The sequence below is a fragment of the Bos grunniens genome, chromosome 9, assembly GCF_055505025.1.
Source record: "Bos grunniens cultivar Pamir isolate PY7600 chromosome 9, Bosgru_T2T1.0, whole genome shotgun sequence".
NCBI lineage: Eukaryota > Metazoa > Chordata > Mammalia > Artiodactyla > Bovidae > Bos > Bos grunniens.
The window spans coordinates 9,571,509-9,590,891 of record NC_141173.1 but is presented as its reverse complement, the minus strand read 5'-3'; the positions used below and the strand labels follow the sequence as shown (position 1 = coordinate 9,590,891).

Sequence of the window (19,383 nt, the reverse complement as noted above, 5' to 3'; positions counted from 1 at the left end):
GGGAATACCAGACCACCTGACCTGCCTCATGAGAAATCTACATGCAGACCAAGAAGGAACAGTTAGAACCGGACACGGAACAACGGATTGGTTCAAAATTGGGAAAGGAGTACGTTAAGGCTGTGTATTGTCACCCTGCATATTTAACTTCTATGCAGAGTACATCATGCAAAATGCCAGGCTTAATGAAGCTCAAGCTGGAGTTAAGATTGCTGGGAGAAATACCAATAGCCTTAGATAAGCAGATGACACCATCCTTATGGCAGAAAGCAAAGAGGAATTAAAGAGCCTCTTGATGAAGGTGAAAGAGGAGAGTGAAAAAGCTGGCTTAAAACTCAGTGTTCAGAAAACTAAGATCATGGCATCCAGTCCCATCACTTCATGGCAAATAGATGGGGAAACAATGGAAACAGCGAGAGACTTTATTTTCTTGGGCTTCCAAATCACTGTAGATGGTGACTGCAGCCATGAAATTAAAAAACTCTTGCTCCTTGGAAGAACAGCTATGACCAACCTAGATCGCATATTAAAAAGCAGAGACATTACTTTGCCAGCAAAGGTCTATTTAGTCAAAGCTATGGTTTTTCCAGTAGTCATGTATGAGTGTGAGAACTGGACCATAAAGAAGGCTGAGCGCTGAAGAATTGACACTTTTGAACTGTAGTATTGGAGAAAACTCCCAACAATTGTGGTGTTCAGAGTCCCTTGGACTGCAAGGGGATCAAACCAGTCAATCCTAAAGGAGATTAGTCCTGAAAATTCATTGGAGGAACTGATGCTGAAGCTGGAGCTCCAATACTTTGGTCACCTGATGTGAAGAACTGACTCATTGGAAAAGACCCTGATGCTGGGAAAGACAGAAGGCAGGAGGAAAAGGGGACGATAGAGGATGAGATTGGATGGCATCACTGACTCAATGGACATGAGTTTGAGGAACCTCCAAGAAATGGTGAAGGACAGGGCGCCCTGGAGTGCGGCAGTCCATGGGGTTGCAAAGATTTGCACACCACTGTTACTGAACAACAATAACAGATTTTGGTCTCTTTATTCCATTGAGTGATCAGGCAACAATACCTCCCATTTTAGCTGGAGGGCCTGGTGTTTATTAGAGGACTGCTGACTCTCAGGGGAAATATGTTTAGAACCTGGACTAGGCTGCCCATCACGATGCTGCCGTGTTCAGGGGCACAGACTAATTGAGCTTCATCTACTGACCACTCTCAGGACCACCACGGACGTGACGGCTCAGGGGTGAATGTTTGGGTTACCCCATTTCTCCTGCAACATTCTATGCTGCTGTGAACAGGTTGGAAATAAATGGCTGGAATGGTTTTTCAGTCTCACTTAAAATAAGACTGGAGGCAGGTACCCGGGCTGGTGTAGCAGCATTATGCAAGGCCTCCGCTCACTTCCCTCTGCTCTCCGTCCTTAGTACCTGTTTTCCACCTTAAGGCTACCACAGAGTCCAGAGACGTGGCTGGAGTCTAAGCTATCATGTGTACAATTCAGGCAGAATGTCGAAGGAAGAGAGAAAGACAAAAAGGAGAGTGAGCTGAAAGGAAAATGGGTGTTGTGTGTGCAGCTGGCAGTCTTGACCCCAGATTGCTTCAGCTGGGCCAGTGGGATAATTTTAGAAGGCTTTTAGAGTTCCCAAAATATCTTAATACTTTGACCCTCTAAAATAAAAAGCTTTGTAATGATCAATTATACTATTACAATATTGACTGAGCTATTCTGTGTTTCAGATTTCTCATTGGTAGTTAGGAGGAATAAAGAATGTCTAGAAATTCCGAAGCCTGATTTGTCCAAGTTAATTCTTATGCGAGTTATAGTTTAGAAATGCAGTTTTCAAAAGATACATTGTTTGCTTTGTGTGTATTTAAAAAATCATAAGAATTATCATGTATTTTTTGCCACAATTTTTGTCTGGCTTTTTAAGAGTTGATGGCTTTCTGTTCACTTGTTCTTGCTAGTTTTGTTTTAAAAAAATAACTTGTTTTATGAGTTTAATTTCTGCCAATTTCTGTAGATGTGAGGCTTAAAATTTCTTTTTTAGTGTTTTTTTTTTTTTTTTTTAATTTTAGTGGGACTGTTAAACCAAAAAGTCTGTTTATCTTTTACTTGTTAGTAGCAATCTTTTAACAAAAACTGTTACAAGTAAAATGTATTTTATAAAGATATCAGGATTTGAGAGTGTCATTCCTGTTGGAGTTAAGAATAATTTTCCTTTGAAAATAGCTATCAGTTTGAAGTATAACTTAATTAAAAGAATCAGTTACTCTGTTTCATGATAGCATTTTTTTCATTTACAGATATATAGTACCAACTTGGCATTAGAACTGATCTGAAACACATGAAAATGTTAATGTATTTTTAGTTTCCTTCTTTACAGTTTAACATTTACATGCTGAAGGAAGAAATCTTTTTGAAGGACACTGAAAAAGAGCAGTCCGATTACAAGCAAATGGCTTAGGATGTGGTGTCAGGGCAGCCCTGCACAGACCAGTATCCCAGAGTCTCTTCAGAACTGTGTTTCTTCCCTACTTTCTTCCTCAGGTGTCAGTTCCTAGAAACTTTTTCTGGATATTCTTACCACCAACATATGAGATTTTTGGTTGCTGTACATCCTCATGTCTCTTTATAGTCAGTAATTGCCCCCAAATACTTTTTTGACTTGGGTCATAATAAGCCAGTTTTGCTAGTTCTGGAACTTCTTTAAGATGTACTGCTGCTGCTGCTGCTAAGTCGCTTCAGTCGTGTCCGACTCTGTGCGACCCCATAGACGGCAGCCCACCAGGCTTCCCCGTCCCTGGGATTCCCCGGGCAAGAACACTGGAGTGGGTTGCCATTTCCTTCTCCAATGCATGAAAGTGAAAAGTGAAAGTGAAGTCGCTCAGTTGTGCCCGACTCTTAGCGACCCCATGGACTGCAGCCTTCCAGGCTCCTCCGTCCATGGGATTCTCCAGGCAAAAGTACTGGAGTGGGGTGCCATTGCCTTCTCCTTAAGATATACTAGAAGGTACTAGAAGGTGTAGGCTTCCCTGTGGCTCAGCTGGTAAAGAATCCGCCTGCAATGTGGGAGACCTGGGTTTAATCCCTGGGTTGGGAAGATCCCCTGGAGAAGGGAAAGGCTACCTACTCCAGTATTCTGGCCTGGAGAATTCCATGGACTATATCCATGGGGTCACAGAGTTGGACGCAACTGCGTGGCTTTCAGAAGGTGTACATCTTCCAGTGTCTGTGCTTTTATTCAGCCTAAGGTCTGTGAGGTCCATCCTTCTCACAGGTATTCATAGTTTTTTCTTTTTTATTGCCATTTGTATGACTGTACCACTCAGCTTATCTGTTCACCTGCAGATGGACATTTAGGTCATTTCCAGGTTTTGATCACTGTTAATAATATTGCTGTCAACTTTCTCGTTGTGAATCAGACTCGATAGTTTCCCTCTCACATATCTTCAGGGGGACCTGCTTATGTGGCAGACCCTTGACCAATACCTGGAAACCTGGCCCTTGGCTGTCACCTGATAGTACTAATTGATTAGTGGATATGTACCACTGAATACAGAATCGTGCAGTCCAGCTTGTTTAGATTGTTTGTGCATGTGACTTGTGGTACAGCTGCTGTCCTTCTTGGAGTCTGTACTTTTGGTAATCTTAACTGGTCACTCAGGCAGTTGTGCCTGCATTATAAATCACCGATAAGAACCCTGGACTCTGCCCCTCAGGTAGGCTTGTCTGGGCGGAAAGACTTTGCATGTGTCACTGCACTTCATCGCTGGTGGAGTGGGACCGTCTGGTTATATGGTAGGTAGGTGTTAACTTGGTGAGAGACTGCTAGACAGTTCTCCACAGGGTTGTGCTGTTTATAGTCCCTCTTAAAAAGCATGGGAAAGTATGTTGTTCTGCATTCCTGTCAATACTTGGTACTGATGGCTTAATTTTAGCCATTCTGGGGTCTGTAGCCTCTCATGGGCTTAGTTTGCATCTTCCTAATGACTAGTAATTATGAAAGTAAAGAAAGTGAAGTCGCTCAGTCGTGTCTGACTCTTTGTGACCCCATGGACTGTAGCCCACCAGACTCCTCCATCGATGGGATTTTCCAGGCAAGAATACTGGAGTGGGTTGCCATTGCCTTCTCCAGGAGATCTTCCTGACCCAGGGATTGAACCCAGGTCTCCCGCATTGTAGACAGAAGCTTTACCATCTGAGCCACCAGGGAATAATGATGAGCACCTTGATAATCATGCTTATTGGGAATGCTCATGAAATAGTCACTGGGCTCTGTGGCTGTCAAGGCCAAGGCCACCAAGCAGTAGACACATGGATATGCTGAGGCTGAAGCCAGACCTTACTGCATCTGTCAGTTTATCAAGCATGGCATATGGCTCTCAGCCCAATAAATGCTGTTATAATTTAGGCTTTTTTCTAGTCTTAACAAATTATTTGATTATTTCAGTCCTAATACTGGTATAGTGCTTAGGGTGATTTATAGTACTTTCCCTTTTATGTTTAATTTTTTGAAGCTTTTTGTTGTTCAGTTGGTCAATTCTGTCTGACTCTTTGCCACCCTGTGGACTGCAGCACGCCAGGCTTCCCTGTCCTTCACCATCTCCAGGAGCTTACTCAAACTCATGTCTGTTGAGTCGGTGATGCCATCTAACCGTCTCATCCTCTGTCGTCCCCTTCTCCTCCTGCAGTCTTTTCCTAGCATCAGGATCTTTTCCAGTGAGTTGGCTCTTTGCATCAGGTGATCAAATATTGGAGCTTCAACATCAGTCCTTCCAGTGAATATTCAGAACTGATTTCCTTTAGGATTGACTGGTTTGATCTCCTTGCAGTCCGCCGGACTCTCAAGAGTCTTCTCCAACACCACAGTTCAAAAGTATCAGTTCTTCAGAGCTCAGCCTTCTTTATGGTCCAACCAGTATTTTGGTACTCTTTTGAATACTTGTTTATTTCCACTGGCTCTTAGATTTGGAATAAAAATGTAAATTCTGGCTACTCTCTGGTTTATAGTAGAAACATCAGTATTCATTACCCTTAAATATTTATTGTTATTTTTAATTTCTTACAATATTAATAGGCTGCATAGATTTTACAAAGTATCTGTAGTGCCAAAATTCAGTATGCTGACAGTCATGTTGTGATTGGGCAGTATAAATTAACTCTGACCTTTTTATCAGTTATTTAGAGTCTGGTTTGTTCTGAGTTTTTTTTTTTTAACTATGTTGCATTTAGTGGGGGCTGTTTCATAAGTGACTTCCAGAAAAATGAAACAGTGCTAGCTAGTATTTAGATCATGTTTAAAAATTCTGTAATTTATGCATTCTTCCCAAGAGAATGAGTAATTTAGCTTTATTATACATTATTAACAATACTTTTAATTTGTTAGTAATTAAAAGTAGCTATTTTAATTTGTTAGTAATTTAAGTATTATATATTAATAACCTTTAATAATACTTTTTTGGATAAAGGAGTATAATGATTCTCATCTTGTGGTTCCTTTATATGATTGCATAGTCACTATTTCCCTTGATATAGTGTATGAAAATAAATGTAAATACACAGATTTCTTAGGTTTCTTGAGTCTGAAAAATTGTTTATGTTATTTTTATTTTAAATAAAAATAGCTGTTGAAATGTCAAGTTCTATGTTGAATTAAAAACAATACTTTGACTACTGGTTGAAAGTATCTCAAATCTAATGTTATTTTAAAGCAGATAAATAGAAATTCATATCAGTTAACTTTGAATCTGATTTTACTGTTTCTTACATTTTCTGTATCCTGACTTTTTTTTATAAGATCAGTTTCATAGCATTGTATGTTTTAAACTCTGTTGCTCAGTCTCTGGGTCGTGTCTGACTCGTCGTGACACCATGGACTGCAGCATGCCAGGCTTCCCTGTTCTTTGTCATCTGGAGTTTGCTCAGATTCGTGCTCATTGAGTGGATGGTACCATCTAACCATCTCCTCCTGTGCCCCTCTATTCTCCTTTTAGACATAGATTGGGGAAATTATTTGTAACAAGGATCGTATCAGTTACAGCTGTTTCTTTAACTTGAGTGACTGGCAAATGTGTCAGCTGTACTCAGTATTAAGTTGTAAAGAATATAAAAGTTAAAGTTTATTTACATAAGATCGTTCACAGAAAGTTTTTAGTACTATAGTAAGACCTAAGATGTTAGAGGGCACAGTTTATTGAAACATTTAGTATCATAATTGTTGCTAAAAATTGCCTCAAAGTTAACTTGAATTATGATTTGCTATGTGATGATAATGGTGTTGACTTCTTGAAACAGGGTTCAGAAAAGGTTGATTTGGATATTACACATATCAAGTTGCAGGTCTAGGAATCAGATAGGGGAGTGAATTTGGGGTGTGTGTACCTATATGTTTTAAACGTTTGTTAAGTTGGTGTGTTTTTATTATCTCTCATCTCATTCTTTCTGCAGCCTTATATTCTGTTATATTATTCTGTGTGTTCTTCTGGATCCCTTTTGTCTACTTCTACTATGAAGAAAAGGATGATGATGATACTGGTAAATGCACTGTAAGTAGCTTTATTTTAGAGGTCTCAATTTAGGGGAGAAGGGATTATTTCTTCCTGTTTTCAAATAATGTGACTTTTGATTTTATTCTTGAGCAGTGTTGTTTAATAGAAATATAATGTAATCCACATGTGAATTTAAAATTTTCTAGTAGTCATAATAAAATAAGTAGAAAGAACAATTAAAATTATTTTTCATGACACATTGTATTTAATATTATATGTTCGAAATATTATTTCAGATAGTCAAAAACGTTATTAATGAGACATTACTTTTTTTCACATTCTGTGCAAGTTAGAGTGCATTTTACACCTGCAGCATACCCCGGCTCAAACTAACTATATTCCAGCGCCCAGGAGTCACAGGGTACTTGTGACTGTTGTTCTCGAGTTTGGCAGCTGGGTCAGCAAACTTATTTCTGTGTAAGGCCAGTATACAGTGAGCATGATGTGAGGTAGGAGGGGCTGTTTGTGGCCCACAGGATGCAGTTTGCTGACCCCTGTTCTGGGACGGAAAGGGGGACTCTCAGGTTGTCCTTACTAATTCCCGTAGTAATACGGATACAGAAACCTGGTCAGTAGAGCACATATGCGTGTCCAGACCTGCAGACCAAGGTCACTGAAGTCTTGGTATAAAACTCTTCACTGAAACATTAGCAGGTAGAATTCAGGAGTATCTTAGAAGCACGTTAATATAGTATATAACTGAGTTGGGCCAGTCTCTGGAATGCATTGGTGGTTTAGAACCAGCACTTCTATTAATATATGGTAATTTAATAGGTCCTAGAAGAAATTGTATGTTGAAAGGTATTTGCCAAAATTGAATACTTTATTTCTAATTTAAGAGAAAAACAGCATAAAAAGAATAAATTTATTTTGTTTTTTTATTGAGTTACAGGAATTTGTTTTATAACATGTTTTTGGTTTGTAACATTTAAATACATATGCACATATATATATACATATATTCACTCAAAAGCCAGCATTAGGCATAGCTGTGCTTATTAAAACTTTACAGCATCTGCATTAAGATCATTAGCAAAGTACATCAGCAATATTTTAAATGATTCCAGAGTGGTAGTCAGTGCAGTTTGTTAGAGGAAAAAGTGTTTAAATATACATAAAGAAAGTTGAACTATTATCTGCAGATACTGTGTGATTCTGTATTTGAAAACCCAGGGTGTGTAAGGTAGAATGGCTAGTCACAGAGTTGCTGTTGAAAATGGGATGAGCAGGTGCTTCCTGTCTTCACTGCTTCTCAAGTGCATCTTCCCCATCCCCTGTGGTTGACCCTCCTTAACTTTACCTTAGGTGTTTTCCTAAAGACTGTCTCAACTCCTTTGTGAACAAGAATTTATCATATGAAACATAAAGTTATATTTTAAAAGGTGATTATTTTAAAGATTTCATTAGGGCGAGAGACAAGTCATGTTTTGTTTTCTCACTGATGTAGCTTTTCCTTTGAGATTAACTTTTCTTTCCATGTATTTAGAGTGTCTAGTTTGTGTTTTTGTTAAACTTTGTCTTACATTATGCGTACCAAGGAAAGCACAGGCTTTAAAGAACTGAGTTCTTGGTTTCAAGTCCTTGTTTAATCCCCTGGCACCTATATGACATATGGTAAATTAATTAACCTCTGGGCCACAGTTTCCTTATCTCTGAAGCAGGGATGGAATGCCTATCTCAGGGGTGTTGTAAGTTTGAAATGAGTTTAATATATGTAAAGTTCTTAGAAACAGTCCTGGCATGGTATGTGCTTTATATGTGTGTATGCATATTTATAAAATAAATTTTTATAAGTATATGTTTTATATATTATATATATCCAAACATATATAATTTAAATATTATAATTGTTGTTTAATTATTACTTAACCCATTTTGATAAATTGAGGTATGGGCATTGTAGATTTAGATTGCTCCCTATTTTGAGGAATATTATAAAAATATTCTGGTATTTATTAAAGTAAACTAATTACTGTTACGTCTCCCACAAAGAATTCATTGTATTTTAGGTGTACTGCCTTTTCATGAGATCTAATCATTGAAAAGATTTAAAAAATCTAGTATAGTGTGCAAGATACTTAAGATATGTTATATACATTGTTTTTCAGTAAAGAGGAACTTTGCACAGTTGGTATATCGAACATGAAAGTACTGTTACACTGTAGCAAGAATACTTTATATTTTAAAAGTTTTACTAAATGGAATGTTTTTTCTCCTTTGACATCTAGCAAGTTAAAATGGCACTCAAGTATACTTTGGGATTTGTTGTGATTTGTGCACTTCTTCTTTTAGTTGGGTAAGTTTCGATTTTTCTTTTCCTGAAAATGGAAACAGCATTATTTTAATGATAATGATAATAGTAATAAGAGCTCATTAATAAAAACCCAAGAGAGAAAATCAAGAAAATTTTAAAAGAACAGACTACCAACAATCAATAACCACTACATTGTTCTATCTAGATATTTTTAATGTGTTCAAATATATGCAGAAAGCCCCTTCTCCCATATACCCTCCGTGTTGTAATTTTACACAGATGTGATTACTTTTTATGTGATTTTTGGTAATCACTGGTTGAAACATTGCAGGCATCTCTTCAGGATAGATGCATCATTGTGTGTATTGCATTCCCTTCTTAGGTTGTAACAATTTATTTGGCTGGTCTTGTGATGGCTACTTGGACATTTATGATGTTTGTGGTTTTTCCGTTTTTGTAAACAACACTGATGAAAAATCCTTGTCTGTACCTCTTTTCAGATTTGATGCATCAGTCTTTAAAACTTTGAATTAATCTTTGTCAACAAGTTTTTTCTTTCTCTGTCTCTCTTCTTTTATTCTTCCTGCTTCCCTCCTTCAGTCTCTCTTTCCCTCCCTTTTTTGGCTGTGCTGGGCAGCTTGTGGCATTTTAGTACCTTGATCAGGGATCGAACCCAGGCCCTCAGCAGTGAGAGCATGGAATACTAGTCATTGGACCACTGGGGAATTTCTAATGAATTTGTTCTTAATTCTTTTTCCATACGTTTTTATAAACTTATAACAGTAAGTTTTTGTGTATTTATTAATACATTAAAAAATTTCATTTTGGAAAACATTTGTCCCTGTTAATAGAAGACATTTATCATTGTTAAAATAGATCCTGATTTTTTTTTCCCAGCAGCATTCTTAAGCTTCTTCATTTATTCAACTTTAAACACTTAACAGTCTTTCCTGGTGGCTCAGACGGTGAAGAATCTCCCTGCAATGTGGGAGACCCTGGTTCGAATCCTGGGTTGGGAAGATCCTGTGGAGAAGGGAATGGCAACCCACTCCAGTATCCTTGCCTGGAGAATCCCATAAACAGAGGAGACTGGTGGGCTACAGTATATGGGGTTGCAAAGAGTTGGACATGACTGAGCGACTAACACATACACACAAACACCTAGGTGTGCCAAAGAGCATGTGCATGTACATGGAACACTATTAGGCTAAAAAAGAAGGCCTACCTCTCCAGGTCAAGTTGTGGGCGTGATCACAATGATCAGCATGATTCCAAGTACAGCCAGAACCAAGCAAACAGAAAGGTTTCAGAGATGATAAATGGGCTTTAAAAATTAAAGTGAGACAGCATAGGACCTCAGTTCCTGAAGACCAATGAATTATAAAAAGCATGCATTTGCTGTAGAAGCAGTAATGAAATAATTTCTGTGAGGGAAATTATTTTAAGATCCCCAGGATAAACAGTGAGTTGGGAGTCAATTTAAAAATCCTTAGAACCGAAGATTTCAAACTTCTGTCTTTTTGTGCCTGTGTGCTGCCCAACTCGTACCCAAAAAGGAACAAGAATCAGATTCCTACCAACTTAAGACTCCTAAGACGTGTCATTTGTCATGTTGGTTTCTGCAGAAGCTGTATCTTGTGAAGTAGTCTTTAAAAATAAAAATGAAAGAAAACCAAAGAGTACCATGAGAAGCCACATTCTCCTTCCCACTGTAATTTTGCTTTGGTTTGCTCTCTAAAGATTTAACAAAAATCAAAATCATTGGTCTCAGATTCCTGAATTAATGTGACCTCACTCCATGGCTGATGTGGCCAAGGTAGATGCTTTTGTACAATTAGAACAGAAGGACTTTATATCAGTAGGACTTTAGGGCTCTGGCTCCACTGTGTTTACTATAAGCTACACGGATGACAGGGTGGAGGTCAGAGAAAGAGGTGAAAACGTCCGTCACGGGGTCACATGACAGGTAGCAGGACCCTAGGTAGACTTGAAGGAACCAGTTCCATTCTGGCAGGGGAAACCCACAAAAACAAATTTCACACTTGCAAAATTATCACTCTGAATTCAGGAATAAGAGGCACTGGGTTGTAGATACAATTCCATCTGTAGATACTAACTTTAAATTTAGAGAAGAAAAACACTTAATGAATTAATATTATGGGTTGGGCTTTCTTAAGTGATTCTTAAATCCAGCTGTGGATTTAAATCCACAATTAACAGCTGTGATAAGAAGTCTACCATAGCTCTGGCTCAGAGGTGGTCTTTAGTTTCACAGAGTCCGTCTACAGAAAGTCATGTAGCTGTCTGTCACTGCTAAATCTGTTGTTTGCAGAAGCCCCAGAACTCTATTTGCTGAGTAGAGTCCTCACCATTTAAGCTCTTCCTACATACAGGTCGTGCATTTCTAACCACAACACAATATAACTGCTGTCAAAGTAGTGGTTTCTGGGCAACTGTTGGATTTCCTGGTCACCTGTGTAATCCTCTCTGCATACTGGACACTGAGCCCTTATCAACTTGTCCCTGAGTTATTGTCACTGTTGGAAGAGATGTGACCTTTTCCATGTCAGCTGGGGGAGGCCGTGTATTTTCCAGTTGTTGAGAGGATGTGTTCTGGTGGTATTGTTATTTATTTTAGCTCTTAAATATATTTTTAAAGTTGTTTTTGGCTTTTTAAATCAAGCCAGATCTAGTTAAGTGAATTTGCTTTGTCAGTGTGGGGGGTCCCTTATCTGTAAATCTAAATTACCTAGAATAGAGATCAGCAAACTTTTCTTAAAGAGTAGATAGTATTTCAGGTTAGTGGACCAAGTAGTCCATGTAGCAGTACTCAGTTCTCCTCCTGTAGCTCTACAGTAAGTCACAGACAGTGCATAAACCAAAGGGCATGACTGAGTGCCAGTGAAACTGTATTTACACACATGAGCCCTCAGTAGTTGGCTAGCTCCTTATTTCGAACATGACTGAGAACCGTCAGTGAAATCAAATCTTCATAGTAGCCAGGATATCTTTCCTGCACAAAACAGATTCTGAAGTTTCTTCTGCAATTTATTGGTTCTTTGCAGGGGGTTAGGAGAGCAGAGCAGAGAAAGAAAGGAAAGACTAGGCCGTGTTGGGGGTGTGACCCTGTGAGAAGGCAGGATGAGGAGACCCTTGGAGGAGGTAGGGAGCCCAGCTGTGTGCGTGTGTGAGGGGGAGGGCAGTGCAGTGTTCTCCACCCAGAGGAAAGGTTGGTGAGCCTGGGGTGGGAGTGCCTCTGGCACCTTCAGGACCAAGCGAGGGCACCGGGGGTAGGGGGTGGGGCGGGGGCTGGAGTGGAGGGGCTGGACCCAGCCACGGTGCAGGAAGAGGGGGTGCTTGGAGCTGCCTGAGTAGGGCCTGGGGGCATTGGCAGCATTCTGACATTGATCCTCAGGGAGCGGGGAGTTGTTGAGGGCATTTGCTCATGGAGTGACATGATCTGACATTTCACAGAGATTCCTGGATGGTGTATTGAGAGTTGACTTTGTGGTGGTCAGGCTAGAAACTTGAGGTCTGTTAGGAGCTCTTGCAGTCACCCAGACCAGACAGTATGGTCACAGCAGTGAGGAGATCCTGCCTGTGGTTTGGAGAAAGAGCTGGCAGGGGTTTCTCACAAGGCAGGCGCAGAGGGTATGAGACGAGAAGGAAAGGAAGATAGATGCGCCTGGACTTAGCCCAACTGCAGACTTCAAGGAGCACTCCTCTCACCTCTGAAATCAATCGCAAGCTGTTTCAGGGTTCCTAAAACGACCCTCAGCTTTGGTAATTCTCTAGAAGGATTCACAGAACTCACTGAAAGCAATTATATCCATGGCTACCAAGGGCTCCCCTGGTGGCTCAGAATGTGAAGTGACTCCCTGCAATGCAGGAGACCCAGATTCGCTCCGTGGGTTGGGAAGATCCCCTGGAGAAGGAAATGACACCCCACTCCAGTAATCTTACCTGGGAAATCCCATGTATGGAGGAGCCTGGTAGGCTACAGTCCATGGGGTCACAAAGAGTCAGACACGACTGAGTGACTTCACTTCACTTACCATTTATTACAGGTAAAGAAGACAGATTAAAATCAGCCTCTTGAGAGATGCATAGGACAGAGTCTGGGAAGATTCCAGATGTGAGGTGACTGTTGTCCTCTGGATACATTACCCTCTGGCTTCCATGTGTGACAACACGTGTGGAGTACAGATTCCCTGCCATCCCAAACTAGAGGGTTGCCCGGAAACCTTTCCTAAACTGAAATGGCCTAAAGGGAAGGAACAATTCCCTGAGGACCCACCTTGCTCACAGAGGCACAAAATAAACCAGATAGAGCACAGATGCGCACAGACCCAGGTCAGGGTGGTGGTGGCTGGATGCTGAGACGCTGAGTGTGGTTCCCGGGGAAGAACTGGATGGTGTCACGCTCTGCTCAGGGTGCGCACTGCCTCTGTAAACTGACTCCAAAACCAACTCTGATATTGTCTTTGCCTTTTGCCTTTCTTCATAAAAGTGACCGTTTTCTTTTCAGATTTCTTTCACCTAGTGAAAATAGGTACTAATATAATTCTTTCAGAAAAATGAAATGGCATAAAGTGAACTTTGAAAATGCTGGGGGGCTACTTGTATTTCCCACAAGGGAAGCTCACGTGGCGTTTCTGTTGCAGCACGTCTGCGGGACTGATGGCCTGTAATTGCCTCCATGGCCATCTCACCTCCATGCTGAATTGCAGGATGGTCTTTCTGGCCTATCACGTGAGGCTGGGTATGGCCAGCCCCTGTCCTGAAAACAGATGCCCAATCAGATATGACCTGGATGACATGCCAGAATCATGGGCAAAATTCAGACTTCGCTTGGGTAAGGCCAGGTTCTTTACTCCACGGGAAGGGCGACTCTGTCCTCCACAGGCAGATCTACTAGACCATTTAAGCATGACCTGAATCAAATCCCTTATGATTATATAGTGGAAGTGACAAATAGATTCAAGGGATTAGATCTGATAAACAGAGTTCCTGAAGAACTATGGATGGAGGTTCGTGACACTGTACAGGAGACGGTGATCAAGACCATCCCCAAGAAAAAGAAATGCAAAAAGGCAAAATGGTGGTCTGGGGAGGCCTTACAAATAGCTGTGAAAAGAGGAGAAGCAAAAAGCAAAGGAGAAAAGGAAAGATATACACATCTCAATGCAGAGTTCCAAAGAATAGCAAAGAGAGATAAGAAAGCCTTCCTCAGCGATCAGTGCAAAGAAACAGAGGAAAACAACAGAATGGGAAAGACCAGAGATTTCTTCAAGAAAGTTAGAGATACCAAGGGAACATTTCATGCAAAGATGAGCTCAATAAAGGACAGAAACAGTATGGACCTAACAGAAGCAGAAGATATTAAGAAGAGGTGGCAGGAATACAGAGTACTATACAAAAAAGATCTTCATGACCAAGATAATCATAATGGTGTGATCACTCACCTAGAGCCTGACATCCTGGAATGTGAAGTCAAGTGGGCCTTAGAAAGCATCACTAGGAACAAAGCTAGTGGAGGTGATGGAATTCCAGTTGAGCTATTTCAAATCCTGAACGATGATGCTGTGAAAATGCTGCACTCAACATGCCAACAAATTTGGAAAACTCAGCAGTGGCCACAGGACTGGAAAAGGTCAGTTTTCATTCCTATCCCAAAGAAAGGCAATGCCAAAGAATGTTCAAACTACCACACAGTTGCACTCATCTCACATGCTAGTAAAGTAATGCTCAAAATTCTCCAAGCAAGGCTTCAACAGTATGTGAACCAAGAACTTCCAGATGTTCAAGCTTAGATTTAGAAAAGGCAGAGGAACCGAGATCAAATTGCCAACATCTGTTGGATCATTGAAAACACAAGAGAATTCCAGAAAAACATCTACTGCTTTATTGACTACGCTAAAGCCTTTGACTGTGCGAATCACAACAAACTATGGAAAATTCTGAAAGAGATGGGACTACCAGACCACCTTACCTGACTCTTGAGAAATCTGTATTCAGGTCAAGAAGCAACAGTTGGAACCGGACATGGAACTGATTCCAATTAGGAAAAGGAGTACATCAAGGCTGTATTTTGTCACCATGGTTATTTAACTTATATGCAGAGTATGTCATGTGAAATGCCAGACTGGATGAAGCACAAGCTGAAATTAAGATTGCACGGAGAAGTATCAATAACCTCAGATGTGCAGATGACACCATCCTTATGGCAGAAAGTGAAGAGGAACTGAAGAGCCTCTTGATGAAAGTCAAAGAGGAGAGTGAAAAAGCTGGCTTAAAACTCAACATTCAGAAAACTAAGATCATGGCATCTGGTCCCATCACTTCATGGCAAATAGATGGGGAAACAGTGGAAACAGTGGCTGACTTTGTTTTTCCACAATCACTGAAGATGGTGACTACAGTCATGACATTAAAAGACTCTTGCTTCTTAAAAGAAAAGCTATGACCAACCTAGACAGCATATTAAAAACCAGAGACATTGCTTTCCCAACAAAGGTCCATCTAGTCAAAGCTGTGGTTTTTCCAGTAGTCACGTATGAATGTAAGAGTTGGACCGTAAAGAAAACTGATAGCCAAAGAACTGATGCTTTTGAACTGTGGTGTTGGAGAAGACTCTTGAGAGTCCCTTGGACTGCAAGGAGATCAAACCAGTCAGTCCTAAGGGAAGTCAACCCTGAATATTCATTGGAAGGACTGATGCTGAAGCTGAATCTCCGGTACTTGGGCCACCTGCTGCAAAGAACTGTCTTCATTGAAAAAGACCCTGATGCTAGGAAAGATTGAGGGCAGGAGGAGGAGGGAACGACAGTGGAGACAGTGGATGAGGTGGTTGGATGGCATCACCGACTCGATGGACTTGAGTTTGAGCAAGCTCTGGGTGTTGGAGCTGGACAGCGAAGCATGGTGTGCTGCAGTCCTTGGGGTCGCAAAGAGTCAGACAGGACAACCTCTCAACTGAACTGACCGAACGTCCCTACAGGCCCTGTATCCACATACCATCCTGTTGGCGACTGAGGCTTCAACATCGATTTTGTGGGGACAAATTCAGTCTATAGCACTCTGTTCTTTGCCTCCCCCAAAATCCATGTTCTTCTCATATGCAAAATGCACTTACCTCATCCCAGCAAGGCCCAAAAGTCTTAACCCAGCATGGAATCTGAGTCTTGGGTCTTTCTGAATGTCATCTAGATCAGGTGTGGGTGAGATCTGAAGACTCCTCCTGGTCAGAACCCTTGCCCAGCAGTGAACCTGTGCAACAGGACAGGTCATGTGCTTCCAGACACAGTGGTGGGACAGGCACAGGACAGGTACTTCCATCCTAAAGAGAGACATCAGACAGGAAATGTGAATGTGCCAAACCAGTTCAGAGCAAGGCAGAGTCCCTTAGATCTTAAGGCTCAGGAATAATCTTCTTCTTTGATGGGGGCTTTGCCCTCCAGGCCCACCGAGGGGTGGGTCACTGCCCCGGCCCTCCGCAGCCCTGCCCTGCGCCACCCCCTGATTCTGGGTGTTGGTCCTGCCCCCTTGACTCTGCATCAGCTCCCTGGCAGCTAAACTGAGCAGAGGACCCTGTCTTCTGAAATTGAGGAGGAAGCAGCTTTGCCCTCTTGTCTAGTAGGAGCGGCAGCCCTGATGATAACTGAAGTGCCTTTGGGGTCTTTCTTGAAGGATGAAAGCACATTCTCTGCTAAATAACTCTGTGACCCCATCCTGACAAATCTCGAGTCTCAGTGCCTTCCCTTATTGTGTCTCATCTGTGCTCCCTTACCTTAGTTCAGGTTGACTGTGTCTCTGCTGGTGTCACCCTGTCTCTTCCTGTCTTCTGTGACACAGCTGATTAAATCGATGGTTTCCACCCATACTAATCTCCTTGACAAGTGATTGTTCAGCCAAGCTCTTAGAACGTGCGTGCTCACTGTTTTCAAAAGTCTGGTTCCTTTTTGCTTATCTCTCTCTCTTGCATTTTACTATAAATGGTATGGAGAAACCAACTTGCTCCTTCCAGCACTTTGCTTAGAATTTTCCTCAGCTAAATATCCAGTCTTATCTCTTACGAGTAGTTCTGCCTTCCATAAAGCACTATAAAACTATTCAGTCAAGCTCTTCGTCACTTTCTAATAGTGATCTCCTTTCTTTCAGTTTCCATTAACATATTCTTCATTTCTAGCTGAGATTTCCTCAGAATGACCTTTTGTGTCCATATTTCTAACAGCATTCTCACAGCTTGTATGTCTTCTCTAAGATGATAGAGGCTTTCTCTAAAACACTCTTTTCTTCCTGAGTTCTCACCAGAATTGCCTTTAACATCCACATTTTTATCAGTAGTCTGTTCAAGGCAGTTTGGACTTTCTCTGGCATGCAACCTCCGATGTCTTTAGGTCTTTCCCTGTCACTGAGCTCCAAAGTCACATGTACATGTTCAGGTATTTGTTACAAAGTAGAAACCTGCTTCACAGTGCCAAAATCTGTATTAGTCTACTTGGGCTAGGAATAATGTAAATACGTGCTCAGTTGTGTCCAACTCTTTTCAATCCCATGGACTATATAGCCCACCAGGCTCCTCTGTCCATGGAATTTTCCAGCCAAGAATACTGAAGTGGGCTGCCATGTCCTTCTCCAGGGGATTTTCCTGACCCAGAGTCTGAACCCATGTCTTCTACATCTCCTGCTTTAGCAGGTGGATTGTTTACCACTTAGCCACCTACTTGAGCTGTCTTAACAGAATACCACAGGCTTGCTAGCTTCCACAGTGGACACTTACTTCTTACAGTTCCGGAGGCTGAGAGTCTAAAATTAAAGTGTCAGCAGGTTTGGTGTCTGGTGGGAGCTCTCTCCTTGGCTTGCAGATGGCCGCCTTCTCACTGTGTCTTCCTACGGCTTTTCCTCTCTGCTGGCCACCAGTGAGCTCTGGTGTCTGTTCCTCTCCCTAAAAGGACGTCAGTCCCATCAGGTCAGAGAGTCACCCTTGGGACCCTGTATCCAGGTACCATTCACATGGGGACTTAGCACCTCAACATAGTAATTTGAGGCGGAGGGGACACACTTGAGTGTATTCCATATGATGACTGAGAAACTGAAGTTAGCATGGAATAGTTAAAGAATGATATAAAAAGTGGAATGTGAATTTAAATCCTCCCTCCCCCAGTTGTTGTTGTTGTTGTCCAGTCTCCAGTCGTGTCTGACTCCGACCCCGTAGCACGCCAGGCCTCCCCGTCCCTCACCATTTCCTGAAGTTTGCCCAAGTTCATGTCCATTGCATGATGCCATCCAGCCATCTCATCCTCTGATGCCCTCTTCTCCTTCTGCCCTCAAATTTTTCTCAGCATCAGGGCCTTTTCCAATGAATTGGCTGTTCCATAAGGTGACCAAAATACTGGAGCTTCAGCTTCAGCATCAGTCCTTCCAATGAGTATTCAGGGTTAGTTTCCCTTAAGGTTGACTGGTTTGATCTCCTGGCAGTCCAAGGTACTCTCAGGAGTATTCTCCAGCCCCACAGTTCAAAGGCATCGGTTCTTTGGTGTTCTGCCTTCTTTATGGTCCAACTCTCACATCTATACATGACCACTGGGAAGACCATAGCCTTGACTATACGGACCTTTGTTGGCAAAATAACGTCTCTGCTTTTCAACACACTGTCTACGTTTATCATAGCTTTCCTGCCAAGAAGCAATCATTTTCTGATTTCATGGCTGCAGTCACCATCCACTGATTTTCAAGCCCAAGAAGAGGAAATCTGTCACTACTTCAACCTTTTCCCCTTCTATTTGTCATGAAGTAGTGGGGCCAGATGCCATGATCTTAGTTTTTTTTAATATTTAGTTTTTAAGCTGGCTCTTTCACTCTCCTCCTTCACCCTCATCAAGATGTTCTTTAGTTCCTCTTTGCTTTCTGCCATTAGAGTGGTATCATCCACATATCTGAGGTTGTTGATGTTCTCCTGCCTATCTTGATTCCCACTTATGACTCATCCAGCCCGGCATCTCTTGTGATGTGCTCAGCATCTAGGTTAAATAAACAGGGTGACAGCCGTGTGGTACTCCTTTCTCAGTCCTGAACCAATCAGTTTTTCCATTCAGGGTTCAAACTGATGCTTCTTGACCTGCATACAGACTTCTCAGGAGACAGGTAAGATGGTCTGGTATTCCCATCTGTAAGAGCTATCCACATTTTGTTATGATCCACACAGTTAAAGACTTTAGCGTAGTCAATGAAACAGAGGTAGACGTTGTTCTGGAATTCTCCTGCTTTATGATCCAGCAAATGTTGGCAATTTTAATCTCTGGTTCCTCTGCCTTTTCTAAACCCAGCTTGGATGTCTGGGAGTTCTTGGTTCATGTAATGCTGAAGCCTGGTATGCAAGATTTTAAGCATGACCTTACTAGCATGGGAGATGAGTACAATTGTCCGATGGTTAGAACATTCTTTGGTACTACCCTTCTTGGGAATTGGGATGAGGATTGACCATTTTCAGTCCTGTGACCACCACTGGGTCTTCCAGATTTGCTGACTTACTGAGTGCAGCACTTTTCAAAAGCAATTTCATCCTTTAGG

General features: G+C 41.5%; 1 protein-coding gene and 1 long non-coding RNA gene across 3 annotated transcripts in view; one reads left to right on the top strand and one right to left on the bottom strand.

Moving 5' to 3' along the window:
- LMBRD1 (LMBR1 domain containing 1) overlaps positions 1–19,383 on the top strand; it is a 131,952-nt gene that overhangs the window by 40,125 nt on the left and 72,444 nt on the right. The window contains exons 4-5 of the mRNA XM_086316742.1: positions 6,457–6,554; positions 8,786–8,853. Of these exons, the coding sequence (XP_086172868.1) occupies positions 6,457–6,554; positions 8,786–8,853 (166 nt within the window). The remainder of the gene's footprint in view (positions 1–6,456; positions 6,555–8,785; positions 8,854–19,383) is intronic.
- Positions 7,418–16,778, bottom strand: LOC147365558 (uncharacterized). 2 transcript variants are annotated; one of them, XR_015132562.1, is made up of 3 exons: positions 16,601–16,778; positions 15,947–16,150; positions 7,418–8,875 (listed from the first exon to the last, which is right to left on the bottom strand). It is a non-coding gene; the product is annotated as an uncharacterized LOC147365558 (long non-coding RNA). The 2 variants fall into 2 exon arrangements; XR_015132560.1 differs by lacking the exon at positions 7,418–8,875 and adding an exon at positions 12,849–13,350.